The 15942-nt window shown below is 49.4% G+C and overlaps 1 protein-coding gene and 2 long non-coding RNA genes across 8 annotated transcripts; 2 read left to right on the top strand and 1 right to left on the bottom strand.

Moving 5' to 3' along the window:
* The first annotated feature begins 868 nt into the window (after nucleotides 1–868).
* Nucleotides 869–5659, top strand: LOC110341964. Of its 4 annotated transcripts, XR_005878412.1 has the most exons (6): nucleotides 869–1171; nucleotides 1304–1397; nucleotides 3033–3121; nucleotides 4305–4354; nucleotides 4526–4586; nucleotides 5543–5659. It is a non-coding gene; the product is annotated as an uncharacterized LOC110341964 (long non-coding RNA). The 4 variants fall into 4 exon arrangements; XR_005878413.1 differs by lacking the exon at nucleotides 3033–3121 and having other exon boundaries at nucleotides 878–1171; XR_005878411.1 differs by lacking the exon at nucleotides 869–1171 and having other exon boundaries at nucleotides 1186–1397.
* Nucleotides 3487–7062, bottom strand: Hoxb3 (homeobox B3). Of its 2 annotated transcripts, none has more exons than XM_005075879.4 (2): nucleotides 6615–7062; nucleotides 3487–5792 (listed from the first exon to the last, which is right to left on the bottom strand). In XM_005075879.4, exons 1-2 carry the CDS (start codon nucleotides 7060–7062, stop codon nucleotides 4951–4953), a joined length of 1290 nt encoding a protein of 429 aa, XP_005075936.1. In that variant the 3' UTR covers nucleotides 3487–4950. The 2 variants fall into 2 exon arrangements, with proteins under 2 accessions (XP_005075936.1, XP_040605504.1); XM_040749570.1 differs by having other exon boundaries at nucleotides 3487–5789.
* LOC110341965 lies at nucleotides 6803–15867 on the top strand. 2 transcript variants are annotated; one of them, XR_005878414.1, is made up of 7 exons: nucleotides 6803–6936; nucleotides 7689–9303; nucleotides 10831–10941; nucleotides 11800–11907; nucleotides 12059–12149; nucleotides 14310–14366; nucleotides 14682–15867. It is a non-coding gene; the product is annotated as an uncharacterized LOC110341965 (long non-coding RNA). The 2 variants fall into 2 exon arrangements; XR_005878415.1 differs by lacking the exon at nucleotides 6803–6936 and having other exon boundaries at nucleotides 7694–7806; nucleotides 7882–9303.
* The last annotated feature ends 75 nt before the right edge of the window (nucleotides 15868–15942 follow it).

The following is a 15942-nucleotide window of genomic DNA, read 5'->3' as shown; positions in this document are numbered from 1 at the left end:
ACGCTTTCTCCAATTGCTCGTTTTTCCCCAGAAAAGCCAGAAGAACCGCTTCCTCCCCTTCCGAGACTGTGTGGTGGTGGGAACCTGCCAAAGAACCACATTTAAGGGAGACGTGGGCTTCTTGTCTAAAGATTTTAATTGAGTCAGTTAATATGCTTTCTTTATGTGACCATCAGTGTCCTCGCACCCTCCCAGCCACCTCCCAAAAGAGCAAAGGCTCTCGGGAGGAAGTGGGAGTAGAAAGAGCTTCCAACGCTTTGGGGGAAAGGTTAGTGTTAAGGTGAAAAATCAGAACGGAGACTGATGAATGGCAACACTGAGCACCAGCCCAGGCCCACCCACCCTCTAGACGCAGCTTTTCAAACTTAAGAAATGCACAAGCTGGCACGAAGCGGCGGCGAGACAACAGGAGCACTTTGGGGGCGCTGGCCTCCCTCTCCAGTTATGGATTCTCTTCTCTGCCCAGTATTTACAGGCAACCCCTGACATCCACCTGCCTTCCTTCCCGTTGGGGTCATCTGTGCTCACACTCTGTGACACCTCAGCACTGGCAATAGGAGGATCTAAGACAGTCTAAAATGGCAGACACATTCATAGTCCTCAGGTTGTTTCTATGTCTATATCCAGGGGCAACAAGGTAGCCATCCATTTAACTTTCAAAGCTAAAGTCCATGCATGGAGGGGGGGCACTTTCCCTCAGGACAAAGGGACTTTCCCTCCCATATTGGCCTTTGTGCAATTGTTTTTAATCCCTGGTTTTTAAAAAAAAAGTTCCCTAAAGATGAAGGGAAAAGAAATAACGACCACCACTGAGATTATATTCTGTTGATGGACACCAGAGGGGAAAAATGAATGTATTCTAGTGAGAAGACTATGATAGGCTCAACTTTAGAATGTTTTAATTTACTAGAGGGAGGAGACACAAAACTCAGAGCCACAAGCAATTTGGTGGGAAACTAGGCCTCAAAGCTGAAAATGCAAAGTCGATTGGGGGAAGATTTTTAAATAAGTGGGTCAGAGGGACCAAGAGGAGAGGAGGCGATCAATCTTAACCCCCTGACAGCTCCCTCCGATTGCTTCAAAGAATTTGGCTCTTTGGGAAAGCAGAGGGAACAGCCTAAATTCCACATCCCTTAAAAAGGCCTGAGGGAGGGAGCAGCAAAAGAGAAAGGTGATTCTGGGAGGGCCAGGAAACAGATGGGAAATGGGGACAGAGGGAAGGCGCTAACTTGGGTGGAAAGTTTGCCCCGGAGAACTCCCACAGCTCTGGCTTCCCCTCCCCCCTTTGCTCTCTACGGCCCAGCCTAGAGAAGAAGGCTGGTTAGCAGAGAAATGGCAACTCAGCGGAGAGCTGGAACTAGAAACTTTCTGTCAGTGTAACGTCTGCGTGGGTGGTGGTGAGTATTTATAGAAAGGGGGGAAAAGGAAAGAAAATAAAAAGCCCGAGAAGTCTGACTAGAAGGTGTCGGGTGGAGGATCTGGATGTGGCTGGCTGAAGGCACAGAAAGAGGCAGGCTCTTGGAGAGCTTCTCTTAATTGGGCCAGAGGGCCAGAGAGGGTGGTGTGTAACTCAGTTTTTAAAATTAGATGTATGTAATATTACATATAGTATATTATATGTAATGTATATTATATTTGGGTGTTGGTTAGCAGGAAAGAATCCAAATGGTAGCTGTCTGCAGGTTGTACAGTGAGGCCTGTGAGGAGCTGTCTCCCTGGTGCTGCCCTTAGACACCTCTACTAGTTTTGTAGCAAACCAGCTGGCTTCATGCAGCAGTACCCAGGGTTCTTCTAAGGCAATCAGGGCCCAGACTGTCCCGTAGGAAATACAGCTCTCTAACCCTTGATGACAGATTTTATGGCCAGATCAGTGAAAGGCAGAAAACTTGGGTGTTAAGGGGGGGGGAAGAACCCTCAAAGACATCCCTCCTGCACCCTGTCTGATAGGAATCTTACAGCACAGATTTTAGCCATGTTCTTCACAGCTTTGGCTAAGTACCTGGAGTCATGAAGACAGAAGGCTAGCTTCTGTTTTTGTTTATAGCCCTAGCTTCAAGCCAAAGCACTGCTTTTTATCTATCTAGCTAAAGTCTCTCTTATAGATAAATAATTTATCTCATTGATAAATAAATAAATGAATCCACCCCTCCCTCCACCCTCAGAGCCAAACATAGCCCTTCATGTAGTTATATCATTCAGAAAAAGTTACTCAGGGAAGACAAAAAGGAAAGGAAAGACAGACCCTTGAGCTTTATTTGGTCCCAATCAAACTTTGCACGCCCCTCTGCCTTTAATTTATAGCCTGACCCAATGCTAAATTGCCTGCTGCCTGAATGAGCCAAGTCCAGTTAAAACAATCCTACTTGGTGGGGAGGGGGTGTAGTATTCAGGTTGTTTTTTATTGTTATTTATTGTTGCATAAAGACTGTAATTACTAACCTTGGACTGCCAGGATGCAACATAAAAATGAAAATCGGTCCTCACTTTAAGGCTGAGGGCCTGGAACGATTCTCACCGCCCCCATATCACCACTACCACCAAATATATGCTCCTAATTAAGCAATGCGGGCACAGCGCTTACAATTAGAATTATGTAACTCTTCAGCAAGCAGCCATCGGCTTCTCTTTCAATGAATTAGCTCCATATTTCAACCTCCCTGTCTCCTTGCTCTTATCGGATACTGCGATGCAGTGGTGACATTTCATCTTTGACAGACCCTCTCTATCCTCGCTCCAATGTGATAAAACTTTTATGGAACCAGGACTAAGAAATGAAGTTTTCCCAAGGATGGTGGAAACAGAACCTCACATTAGCCTGGGGACCATTTTATTTATGCTTGGTTTCAACAGCTTCCCTTACTTCCCTGTTTCCCTGGCAAGGGAAATCAAACCAGCCTCCTCAGTTCCTTTGCCCTGAGCTTCATTTAATGATTTAATTTCACTTTAGTTCTAAGGCTTGACCTGAGAAGTCTAGGCCTCGGTTTGTTGTTGCTTTCCCCCAGATTAATCATTTTCCTTTGTTTTCATTTTAGACCCAATGGTGGTTGGGCTTCGGGTCACGTGACAGCCTCCTTGTAGCTCCGGAAGAGAACCGTGAAGTTTAGGTTGCCTGGAAGAAGCAGTAATAAGCTAGATTTTGGTTTGGTTTGATGTGGGCAGAGGGGTAGTGGTCACAGAAAGAAGAAAGGCCAGGGACTGAGAGAAACAGGGAGGCAAAGAGGCTAAGCAGACAGCCAAGACTCCCTGCCCTCTCCAACCTTGTTAGTTAAACCTTAGCTGAAAAACTTGGCAGAATGGTCTAGACTGCTATGAATGTCAAAAAAAAAAAAAAACTGAGTTCAAACCAGGAGGAAAGCTGGGGAGGGAGACAGGGGTCTGAGCAGTGAAAAAAAGGGTAAGGAAAGTGTCTTCAGTGCTCTCCTCTTAGGGGACATTTGGCAGCTGGAGTCTTTTCTCTGCAATCTGAATTGGACCACCAGGACAAGATAAAATTGATAACAGAAAGTTTATTCAAGAATTGTTTTGACAGACAACCCTTTTAACTAAGGAAAAAAAAAGTAACTACAGAAGAACAAAGAAAGTTCCAAGAGAGAAGTAACTCTAACTCTACAAATTCAGGACTATACAGTGACCATTGGGAGCTGAGTTCATGCCTTTTAGAAGTAATTACAATTGCTCATAAGTACGAGTGTAACATAAATCTACAGCTCTTGTCTAGAATACAACAAAACTAAAATAGCTGGTTTGACATGACAGGAAACAACATCCTTTATAACAAGTAAATACTAAAAAAGTACATTTTTCCTTTTTGTTCCTCATATAAATACATAATGTAAGAGGGGATAAATAATACAAAAAGAAAATATTTTAACAGGCTATAACCAATAAATATATATGAAAATGTTCACTAGAACACACGCTTTTTGAGGGAAGCTGGACTTCTGCAGGCCCAGGCATCTCTCACAGTTGTTTTTTTTTTTTTAATATCCATTAAAATGTAAACTCCAAGTGCAACAAGAGTGCCCTGTCAGGGACTGGAGCCAGGTACACAGGCCCAGCTGCAGCCCCTGACTCGGACAGACAGTTTGTTCAAATATACCCTGTTTTCACGTTAAGTCAAGAGAGTAACAGAAGAAAAAGGAAAGGGGAGAGCTTCCTGTGGATTGCTTTCCGTGGAGAGAGAGTAGGGTGGGGTGGAAGCCGAGAGGCTGCAGAGTGGGCAAACCTCCAGTCGTGACAACTTGCCTGCCTTAGCCTCTGAACTTTTCCTTAAAAGAAAATATATATATATATTTCTATTATAGGCGGCTCTGAATTTCAGGATCTCTCACCATCCCTGAGCCCTCTGGAACTTGTAAGCAATAGGGGTGGGGTATGGATATGACCTAAGAACAGAAAATCATGGAGCTAGAAAGGCGGCATAGCAGGAAGCCTTAGATAGATGGGGGCAAATTGAGGCTTGGGGGAGTGGGAGGGGAACACTTTGTGCCCTTAGATTTAAATGTGTTTTCTTATTTTTCATAAGGAGAATGAAAGGGAGGACAAAAAAAAATCAAGATCTTGGGGGATTTCCACAGAGATGGAAGGTAAGTTGGTTGGTTGGTTGATGAAAGCCAAGCCTTGAGTTTTAAATGTGCTTCTCTGTCCTGCTTGCCCATCTTGGTTCCCTATACCCGACTCCCTCTCCAGTCTGAAATTCCAACTTGGTAGTGCTGGAGTCCTGGGACTGATGTGGTCGCCTCCAACCGCCTGTGGATTCCCAGGCTTTTACGTAGGGACAGCCCCTTAGTCAGGGAATGGAGGAGGTGCCCCAGGCCTGCCTTGTTTCTGGAAGCCTGCAAAAACCCTAACACACACCTCTTCCAGGCCTCCAAACTGCCCCACCACAGCTCCACCACATCCTTGGCCCTTGATCTCGCGCCCCCCCCCGCCACCAACCCTCCCCTCACATCACAGGTGGGTCAATTTAGGTGCTTCTTGGATTCTACCCTGAGGCGGTGCGTGGTGAGAGGAGAGGTCTGTGTAGGTGGGGTGAGGCTCACAGGGTCCGTGATGCTGGTTGGGGGCCATAGGGGGCGCCCCGTTGTAGTCCAGGTTCCCCGAGGGGTGATGGGAAAGGTGATTGAGGCCGTAGAGGGAGGGGCCGGCAGGGGGCGGCAGCGGATCCACGTAGCCACCCCCGCCCACGTACACCGGGCTGCCCTGCATGGTGGGCGTCCCGTAGGCACCCCCGTTGGCTTGGAGGACGTGGGGCTCGTACTCGGGCGCCGGGGTCGGGGGGTACTTCTGTGGGGCGCCGCAACCCTTGAGAGGGGGCTGGTAGTTGGAGGGCAGTGCGTAGGCATTCTGGTGGCCTTTGCCGAAGGCTGGCGGGGACGGGCTGTCATAGCTGGGGGTCATGGAGTGTAAGGCGTTCATGAAGCCAGCCGTGGACTGCATGGGCTGCGGGGGGCTGCCGGCCGGAGAGGGACCCCCGGACGACGAGGCCAGCCCTTTGGCCTTCTGGTCTTTCTTGTATTTCATGCGGCGGTTCTGGAACCAGATCTTGATCTGGCGCTCGCTGAGGTTCAGCAAATTAGCCATCTCCACGCGGCGCGGCCGGCACAAGTAGCGGTTGAAGTGGAACTCTTTCTCCAGCTCAACCAGCTGCGCGCTTGTGTACGCCGTCCGCGCCCGCTTGGACGCCGCCGACCCCGGGGGGCTCTTGTCCCCTCCCCCGCCTCCACTGCCGCCCCCGCCGCTGCTACTGCCGCCGCTGCCACCGCCGCCGCCGCCGCCACCACAACCTTCTGCTGGACCCGAGGGGGAGGGGTGGGAAGGGGAGAAAATGAAATAAAAGATAATTACTGAACACGCCGAAATTGAATGCATCGTTTCTTAATAAATCCAGGTCTGGAGTCCGGAGCCCCCGCCACCCTCCCCTTCGCGTCCCCGCCTCCTCCTCAACACCCCCTTCCCACCTCCCGTCGCATTAGCGGACACTCTATAATAGTGGCATTTATTAAGAGACCTGTTCTCTCCTCTCACCGCCCCAGCTTATGAAAATTTGATCATGTCACACAGACAGAGCTGCGTGGCGATTTATTTAGGGTTAGATTTTTGCTTGTGCGCGCACCCCTCCTCGTATATCCAAATCCAAGATCCCCCTCCTTCTGATGGGTGACTGAGAACACCTTGTGGGGGAGGGGACTGGACACTGGTGGGCAGGGCCTGGAAGTGTGGCTCTAGACTGTAGTGGCTGAAGGCCAGGACCCCAGGCCTCCTGAGCGATGGTGATTAATACCCACAGTAATCATACTTAATAATAATCTATCTTTGATGACTCTATGCCCTCCAGGCCATGCGGCCATGGAAAGGGCTCTGATGCCAACCGTCCCACCTCCTGGAAATTCTTGGAAACCCAGGTGGAGGATGGCTGGAGGGACTGGGTGTTGGCAGGGTCAGAGGTCATCAGGTGGAGAGAAGTACAGAAAAAAGGAAGAAAAAAAAAAAAACCAGGCAGCCACCTAATATTGTTCCCAGGCGCCTTGTGGGCGCCTACGGGTCGGACGCTAGAATAACAGTGACATTCCTCGACTGGACAAAAGCTGACGATGAAGGCAGAGAGCTGGTACCTGTGCCGGGGGAGCTGTTTTTCAGCTTGGACGTTTGCCTCGACTCTTTCATCCAGGGGAATATCTGTTTGGTGAGGGTAGAGTTGGAGCCCGGACCGCACTTGGGGGGGCCGCTTTTGCTCGGCCCGCCCCCGTTATTGCTGTTGCTAGTGGTACTGGTAGGTGCGGCGCTGGGTGGGGGTGAGCCCGGCGGGGCGGGCAGGGGCTCTGGGGCCAGGCCGGGCCTCATGCAGCTGCCGTTGAGCTCCTTGCTCTTGGCATGTGGAGCGGCATTGCCCAGGGACTGCAGGGAGCACGCTGAGCGCTGGTAGTCACCCTCCAGGTGCGTAGCGGCCTGAAAGGGGGGCTGGGGAGGCCCGTCGTAGCCGAAACCATTGCTGCCAGGGTACGAGGAGTAGCCTCCGAAGAGCGCAGCTGCCGTGTTGTCGTAGTAGGTGGCTTTCTGCATCGCTGGGCGAGGCCCGGGCAGTGGGTGGCAACTTGCAAGGGCCTGACACCCTCACGACCGGACATTGGCACCCCTGGGGGTCACGTGATATGCCGGACCCCCCTCCCCTTTCTGCCCCCCTCCTCCCGGGTCTGTTCCAAGCGGCTGACCTGCGGGGCGAGAGAAGAGACACGGGGGAGAAGAGGACTGGGCCTCGAATCCATCTTAGGAACTAAAAAGGGAACTGACATCAATAGAGTTTTGTTTTGTTTTGGTTTTTTTCTCTCCTCGCCAGTCTTTCTGCAGCAGACGCTAGGACCAAGTATCTGACCTGACATGCATGATTCTTGCTTCAACTTTCGTTTTAAAGGAAACGAAACAAAACACCGATTTTCATTCCGATTTAAAAAAAATCAGGATTGAACTCCTTTAGCGAATGCTTAGGAATAGAATGGATTTGCTTCGTGAACCATTGCCTCCTCTCCTGCTTGTTCACCAGCTCCTGACCTTTCCTACAATTTCTGCTACCCCCCCCCAACTTTGGGATAGCGCAATTCCAGGGAGGGAGCACTATTAGACTGCAAAATAAAAGCATCTTGGAGGTCCAGTGTAGAGGCCTCTCTGCCTCCTCTCCCTCCTTCCTCCAGATCCTTCCACCTAAGCAGAGTCTGGCCTGGAAGGAACTTGCAGATCTTGGACTCAAGCCAGACTGAAAAGCAAGTTCATCTGGGACCCTTCCCTCCAGGAAGATCGCAACCCCCTAAGGTAGAAAATTCCTGAAGATTTTTAACTCCCAGAGCCAGTGGACCCAATCTCCATCCATCTATGTCCCATCTGCAGGTACCATCACCTCCAGTCTTGGCACCTAGCAACTAGCAGCCCCTGTGGAGCCTCCAAATGGACCATGGTTGTTTAGATTTCCCAGGCAAGACCGGTTGGTGCTATGACCATTTGGCTTGGGTCTCCCCCATTCTTTCCATAATAGTCTGTTTTCTTTTCTTTCTCAGAAAAAAAAGTAAAAAGAAAAAAATATAAAAGAGTGTGCAACCACTGGAATTTTCTACTGAGATGGGGGAGATTATTTCAGGATGAAAAAAACTCACAAAACAATTTGAACAGGATTCTTCTTTGGGTTTGAAAGGGGGGCTGTTTACTGAGGTTCTAAAAGCAAAAATAAAATAAAATAAAATAAAACAAAATTACAGTCACTATTTTACTACAGCCTTTAAAAGTGCACCAGAAAAATAAAGCTTAACCATGTCAGGGGAGTTTGCATTTGTTCCCAAATTTCTGACTGTGTCTCTCCTTTCTCTGTGTCTCCTCCAGCCCTCCGTGGGTGGATACTTTCCTACAGCCTCCAGATTGGTCATATGCTCTTGGAAAAACTTAAAATATCATTCATCCTAGATGGTCAACTCCAAAGAAAATTTAGTAAAAAGAAAAGGAAAGGGATACAGGTGGAGTGAGTCCCTCCCGCACATAAATGCTGCTCTTAAAGATAGATTCATACTTAAAGGGAGCTGGTGTAGCCCTGAGATCCGATTGGTTTCCGAGAAATTTTTGTTTCTGGAAATACACATGGGTCTGCTAAGCAGCAGGTCCTTCCAGGGAGGACTGGAGTCCAATTGACCAGGCTGACCCAATCCCTTTATTATTATTACCATTTGCCTCTGATGATTTAACCAAAATTAGCTTCGGAGCAGCCCTGGCTGAAAGGAAGAATTAATTAAGCGGCATCAGTCGAGTTTGTTATTAATAGAAAAGAGAATGAAATAAAAACGTTGAAGGGGGTTAGCTGGCTGGGCCCTGGCTTTATTTAGCCTAAATGATTGTTACAGCAATAATGATGATGGTGGTGGTAATAATAATAATAAATAAAAAACCTAGTAATTTGACTAGACGCCTGGGGCTGAAATTTCTGTTGCTCCCCCAGCAATAAGCCCCAAACCATTGCAGGACAGAGGCCAGGCGAGTGTGCGAAGCTAAGGAGCCAGAGACGTGATAGGAAAGAATGGAGACTCCGCTGGCGGTTGAGACTGGGCCAGGAGGGTTTGTGGATTCGGAGAGCTTCCAGCTGCCGCTGCTGGCGGGCTGTCTGACCGCTGCTACCTCGGTGGCTGGGGAGAAGCTACCAGCCTCCTGCTCAGGCTCAAGGAAGCGAGAAGAAACCGATCGGGACGCCGAACTGGTTAGCTGCGGCAGGTTCCAAGCACACCGGGCCGGGCCGGGCCAGGCCCCGCGGCGGCAAGTTTAGCGCTGGAGGTAACCGAATTAAAAGGCGCCTTAGCAACTCTGCTCGGGACTTTGCCCAACAGGGCTCCAGGCTGGAAGGCGCAGAGGCCGGACTGATGGGACAGTAAGGGAAGGGACAGAGCCGCGGGGATCTGAGAGCTAGGATCCAGAAGGGGGTGGGGAACAGCTCTACCCAGCCAAACATGTCTATTTCCCTTGCCTCCATGTTGGAAAAATTCAGTCTCCATATGGCTCCTCGGAAGGGTGGGAGGGAGATAGTGGTTCCCGGCTTCCCCTCAGGGTCTCGCTAGAAAAGGGAGGCAATCCCTCCCTCCAGAACCCCACCTTTCCAGGCACACTCCTAGGAGAGCCAGGAAGGGTAACAATAGCTGGAGAAACCCAGGAGAGAGGATAGGCCACCTTCCAGGACTTTAAAAAATAATAATGAAAGGAAGAAAAATAAAGAATAAGAAAGGGAAAGAAAACGCTTCGGCTTTTCTTAGCAAACGGGGGGGAGAGGGGATTGAGCCCTAGAGCTGGCTGCTGGAAAAAAAAAAGAGCGAAGAAGCAGAGAGGGAGAGGGAGAGAGAGAGAGAGGGAGAGGGAGAGAGAGAGAGAGAGAAAGGGAGGGAGGGAGGGGGAGAGGAGAGGAGAGAGAGAGAGAGAGAGAGAGAGAGAGAGAGAGAGAGAGAGAGAGAGAGAGAGAGTCAGTCGCTGCGTGGAAGGAAGCTTAAAGCTTGTGAACTCTTCTTGAACCGAGATTGGAGTCATATGGGCCATAAATCATTGAGACATACTCTCCGCCATTCACAAACTGATAGCCTATTTCAGTCCAGCTTACCTTAGCCACCGACGAGGGGAGAACAGGCAGACATAATATATATTCACATCGAGCCTCAGCGCGAGCGGCAGGCGAGAAATCTCCCCTCCTTGAAGGCAAAGGAAAAAAAGACCACTGTTTAAAGCCGCGTCGCCCGCCCCCCTCCCCAAAGCCACCCCGGCTGGGGAGCCCGAGGGGCAGACCGGCCAGAAGAGCCTCGGCGACCGCTTCAATTCACTCGGCTTTGGAGCGGGGGTGCGCAGGAGGGAGGGGTAGGGGAGCGGGGGAAAAATAGCCGACCGAAAGGTGCTGGGAGGCTCGGCTCTCCGAGAATCCAGCTCCGGGCTCCAGCTCGGCCAAGCCGCCACAGTGTGGTTGCCCTATAAGACTGGTACGCCCTACTCTCCGTAACAATGGCCTCTGCTTTTGCACAGGGAAAAAAAACCACACAGACACACACACACACAGACACAGACACACACACACACACACACACAAGCTCACCCCCCACCTTCCCCCTTTAGCAAGCATAGATGCCTGATAAGGAGGGAAGGTGATTGTTGTGATGAGCGCTGGGGGGGGGGCGAGTACCCCTCCCCCAAATAAGAGTGCAAAGCAAAGAAACTGGAGGGTGGTCTCGTCTCGTTTTGTTTTAAAAACAGGTAGCATTTTTACATTGAGATGGGAGAAGAAGAGGAGAAGAGTTCACAGATTGTCTCCCCCCCCCCCCCATTCAGGCCTCACTACTGGACCATTATGCTAATCTGAGAAGTAGTCTTCGGTGACTCAGTCCGAGGCTAGCCTGGCTGGGCCAGAGACGCTGGGCGCCCCTCCTGTGCTCCTTCACGGTAGGCACAGAGACTTTTTTTTTAAGTAGTCTGCTGGCTGAGTCTCAGGCCCTCTTGCTGAACCTCCCAGTCCCTGATCCTTCCCTCCTCCCCACCCCCAAATCTCCAGGTCCAGTCTCTAATGGGGGGGAGGGGGCAAGGCCAGACTTTTTTTCACACACACACACCCCTTTTTTTGAGAACAGACAACTAGCGGTGAGTGATGATTAAAAAACCCAGAACATCTTGCAGGGGGAGTAGGGCTGAAGGGAGGGTGACAAAGGGAAAGAGCCTGTGGTTTAGCTAGAGCTACAGACAGCGGCCCAGAAGAAGGGCTCTGAGAACTTCCCTGAGTAATTTCTGTTACAGTTCTCACCTCGGGACAGTCAGAAGGGGCTAGAGGGGGTGAGAAGGACATTTGTACTCCCGAGGAGAGCGTTTTAAATGCACTAGCAGACAGGATGGAAGAGGATGAGTATTGGAGCAAACCTGCTCATTTCACTACGACTATGCTCTGCATGGCAAGATTTATGACTCTTGGCACAAATAAAGAAGGCTACAAAAGCTAAAAGTTTTCTTAGGGTGTGTTTGAACAGGGCAGGCAAAGGCAAGGAAGAGGCCTGTAGGAGGAAGGCAGGAGCCAAGAATGTAGGTGTCTGCAAATTTGGGAAAGGGGGTGGGGAAAGAAACACTGGTGTTAGAGGCAAAAGACAAAAAAAAAAAAAAAAAAGAGAGAGAGCACAGGCCATTTCTTCAAGCCAGAGTGCTTGCCTGCTGCCTAACTGCTGACTCTGGGGACTTAGGGGAAGACACAGAAGGCTCCCAGTGTCTCTTCTCTACATGGACAGACAGCTTGGAGATTGGTTCTCTTAACTTCAGGTAGACACATCCAACCAGGACCCTGTGCTGATTTCCTGATTGGGGCACTCGGTTTTTCCTTCTCCCATCTGGATACACCAGGACGGGCGATGGGACTGGGAAACAAAGGTGAGAGATCCCCAGCTATTGTCTCCCCTCCCAGAGAGACCGGCTTGGTCTGGCTCTAGCGATGATAGTTCTCTTCTTTAGGGGTGAAAAGGGGGTGTCTCCTGGCTTACAGCCCTCCCCCCAAACACACACACAATTTCTAAACCCATAGGATCACTTCAAATTGGCTGGAGTGACTGACTTTCTGGGGCCTGTTATACAGAAGAAACCTTCAGCAACAGGAGTCATGTGCAGAACCCTAGGTATGGTACCTGGAATCTTACTGTCTGCCCAGAGTTGGTGGTTCCTTGGGATTTGGTGACTGAACCTAGGTGGGAATTGAGGAGTTAAGTAGAGAAGGTGAGAGTCAATTTTCTGTGTTTATTAATAGTCTCAAGAAAAAAAAAGTGTTGGTACTCAAGCCAGGACCCTCCTGAGGAACTATTCCCATACCCCACAACTCTGGGAAGAGTGAGATGCCAAAGGGGGAGATGCCAAGGAATTTTAGGCCTGGTGAGTCAGCAACTCAGATCCAGGGAGCTTCCAGAGGCTTCAGGGAACTTAGACTACTAACTCTTTTCTCTAGTTCCCCAAAATAAGAAGTTTTTAAAGTGTACTACAGACTCTTCAGTTCATCTAAAAGTTCCCACCACTGGCTAGGGACAGTAATGAAACTGAGAAGAGGACCTGGTCACCTTCAAGACTGCACAACCCTGCCTAAAAGAATAAATAACCACAGAGCCTACAGTCAGTCACCTAGCCACTGCAGGGATGGGGGGAGCTGCTCCAGTGGCCAGGATTGCACTGGGAGATGTAAGGTGCTCCAGAGTGAGCAAATGACTCTCCTCCCAAGCCTTCTCCATCCCTTGTGGGTGAAGGGGGGCATCCAGGACTGGAAGCAAAAAGGAGCCAGGAAAGCAGCAGGGAGAAAATTCCAGAGGCTATGCACCCCCAAGTAGGCTAGGAGTTGAATCTAAGATATCCTGGTCAATTCTTAAAAACAGCATCCACTTGAAATACTTGGGAGACAGTTAGATGCTCCTTTGGTTTCTTACTTGCCCCCTTCCACGCCCCACCCCACCCCGGGCCTCAGGGAGCTGGGAGGTGGCAGGGTACAGAGGAGAGCCAAACTGGAAGCTGTGAAAGGGCGTGTTTTGGTCAGAAAGGTGGTGATGGGTTAGGAGTCTTTTCAAATTTAAGAGACAAAGGCAGGGTAAGGAACTTAGTGGAGAGGACCCAGAAGGGCTTGAGGCTAGGAGGCTAGTAGTCTCTGAGGTCAGACAGAAGACCGGTAGAGTAAACGGCCTGATTTAGGGGTAGAGACAAACAATCTTCTTCTGGAGTCAGAGAACTTGGTAACGTTGTGGGAAGGGACAAGAGAAAGAGAAAAAATGAAAAGTGAAAAAATTAAGAGACAGCTAATGTGAACTAATAAAGGCAATAATAATAGTAAGTGTAAAAAACAAAACAAAACAAAAACCCAGGAGAAAGCATCTTCCTTCACAGACATCCTTTCTGTCTCCGTAGAGACAGAGTAAGAGTTCTGCCACTCTCTTCCCCGACTTCTACTAGGTGCTGAGTAACGGGAGAGCAGGAGCACTGTAAGCAACCTCTGAGTGGTCAGTTATGGCCGGCTGCCCACCCTTGTGAACCTCAGTGCAATTATCCCTACCCACCCCCGGCCAAAAAATCCACCAAAGAGCAAACGAAAATTATCTCAGTAAGGGCAAACAGGGCTAGTTCCTTTAAAAAACCAGTTTCTGCTCTCAGTGTTCTGGAGACCAAGGATCCTGGTCTCAGTTTAAACAGCAGGAAACTTCTCCTGGAGCTTCTGGAGCTGCTCCTGGCATTTGGCAATTTGTTTCTTGCTCACCCTTGCCTGGGTTCCCTGTCCCATGCGCTTTTCTAGTGTGACCATCCCAACTTTGTGGCAGCCACCAAGTACTGTAAAGTTCATGCACATCTCCATCTCTTCTTAAGTATTAGTGAAGATTTTAAAGCTTAAAGGTTTGTAAGAGGAGGGTTTTGTTAATGAAGATGAGTTTGTAGACTAGATGTTTGCCTCCCTAGTCCCTGGTTCTCGAAAAATGCTTGAGTGGGAAGGAACAAAGAAACATAGGAAGAGGGTCTGGGCGCTTTCCCCAAGGTGGATATAGGATATAGATGCAGCTGATGATAACTCAGGAGAGAGGAGAGAAGGCCCACCCCAATGAGAGAAGAAAAGAAAACCCACGCTGTACCACCCACTCCTGCCTCAGGACAAGAGGGGTAAGGCAGAAAGATGCAGAGTAAGCACAAGGATCTATGAAGTCTACTGGGTGCCTGTGGAAGCCCCCGAACCTAGTAATGATGGGACCACAATCCTGGAGTGACAGCAGCAGCAGGCAGGCTCTTTGGTAATGAAAAATCTGTTTTTGAATCAGGGACATCTAGAAGCTCAGCCCTGGAAAACTCAACCCCTATCCAGTGTGGAGACAAAGGTAGGCAGTGGAGAGGCAGAGGGTTGAAGGGGAGAGACTTGTGAATCCTGGACAGCTGGGGGAGGGTGCTGGGGGAGGGAGGGAGAGGGTGGCAAGACTGAAGGGCTCAGTCCACTTGAGGCCGGCAAGCAGGGTCTCTCCTGACAGATTGGATGTCTCTCTCCCAATGACCTCTGTTTAGCAGACAATAACTCATTGGATTAATGGCCAATCAGTAGAAGGCCTCCAAACATAAAATGCCAAAGTCAGAATGGGACAGGGCCAGAGTCTGGGCCTGAAGGTCTTTTTTTTTTTTAACTTTCTCTCTTAAAATAGGTTTGGAGAAGTAGGTTATCTGACCGGAGCCTGGGATTTCTAAAGATGGAGTTGTTGCCTAGCTGTCTCCACTTCCTGCCTTGGACTCCATATCCCAAGCCATACTTCCCTAGACTCCCCAGAACTCTCCTCAACACTTCCACCCTCTTTATAGCCTCAGTCCCACAAGAAATTGCCCTTCACACAGCTGTGCATCCACGAAGCCTCTGCTTTCAAGCTTTATGCCTCTGAAGTTGGAAGAAGAGAAAGAAAACACCACAAAAACAAGTAGGGAGCTTCCTCTTGCTGGCCTCTGTCCTAGTCACCCTGGAAAGACAGTCAGCATGGTTCTATGGCCAACTATGTGTGTCCTCTCCCAGAAACAGAAGGTCTAAACATCCAGAGGTCAAGGGTGAATCTATGGGGAAGCTGCACCTGTTTCCATAGATTCTAAATTATAAACCCATGATTCAGTTCTTGGGCTAGGGTAAGAGGAGGAACCCCAGGACTCCAAAACACTGAATCCTGGACAATCGCAGCCTTGGCTTAGCATCTAACAGGAAAAGAGTCTTGTTTGGTGGAGCTAAGGCCCATCTTCCTTAAACCCTACACCAATCCTAGCTCAACCCAATTTGCTAGCCTTATATTCCCATTGCTTTTGACCTAGCCTTCCCTTCCATTGAGAACAGGGACTCCTTGAAAAGCAGTCCAGGGGACTTACTTTCAAAGGACAAGCAGAGGCAAACTCTGAATTTTGCAAACAAATCCTACAGTAACTTTTACAGCCAGATGCCCACAGAAAGGGAAGTTGCCCCAAGAGCAGAATGAGAGAGGAGTTGGGTGTCCAGTTGGGTGTCCAGAATGAGAGAGGAGTTGGGTGTCCAGCCCAACTCTGCCATTGCAGCAGATAGGGAAAGTGAGGCCCAGAGTGGTAAATAAATTGATCTCGAGTTATGTTTGCCACAGTCTTGACCACAAGGAGACTCAGGCTTTAGTCATTGCAGCTTGGCCATGTGACTTGAGGCAGAGCATGCCTTGGGCCCCAGTGTGCCTTTCTTTAGATCCTCGGTATTTGTATGGAGGAGGAGGATTAGACTAAATGAGCTCCAAGGTTCCTTTTCAGCCAAACATTATTGATTCTCTGTGTCCTGTAAATATGTAAATATGAGTAGCAACAAACAATAATAAACTGAGTTCAGACAATAAATGCACCAGCGCCATTGTTATCAGATGCAAAATACTTCCTCTTGGGAGTTACATGTTTATTCTCCCACCACTGAGC

Source organism: Mesocricetus auratus, unplaced genomic scaffold (genome assembly GCF_017639785.1).
Source record: "Mesocricetus auratus isolate SY011 unplaced genomic scaffold, BCM_Maur_2.0 Super-Scaffold_100007, whole genome shotgun sequence".
NCBI lineage: Eukaryota > Metazoa > Chordata > Mammalia > Rodentia > Cricetidae > Mesocricetus > Mesocricetus auratus.
Note: the sequence above shows the minus strand (reverse complement) of the source record. Positions and strands in the feature narration are given on the sequence as shown.

Bases quoted from the DNA above. Each gene is read 5' to 3' on its own strand.
- Hoxb3 (XM_005075879.4), bottom strand. From the start codon at position 7,062: ATGCAGAAAGCCACCTACTACGACAACACGGCAGCTGCGCTCTTCGGA. The intron at 5,793-6,614 runs GTACCAGCTCTC...CCTCGGGTCCAG, and splicing joins AAACAGCTCCCCCGGCACAG to CAGAAGGTTGTGGTGGCGGC.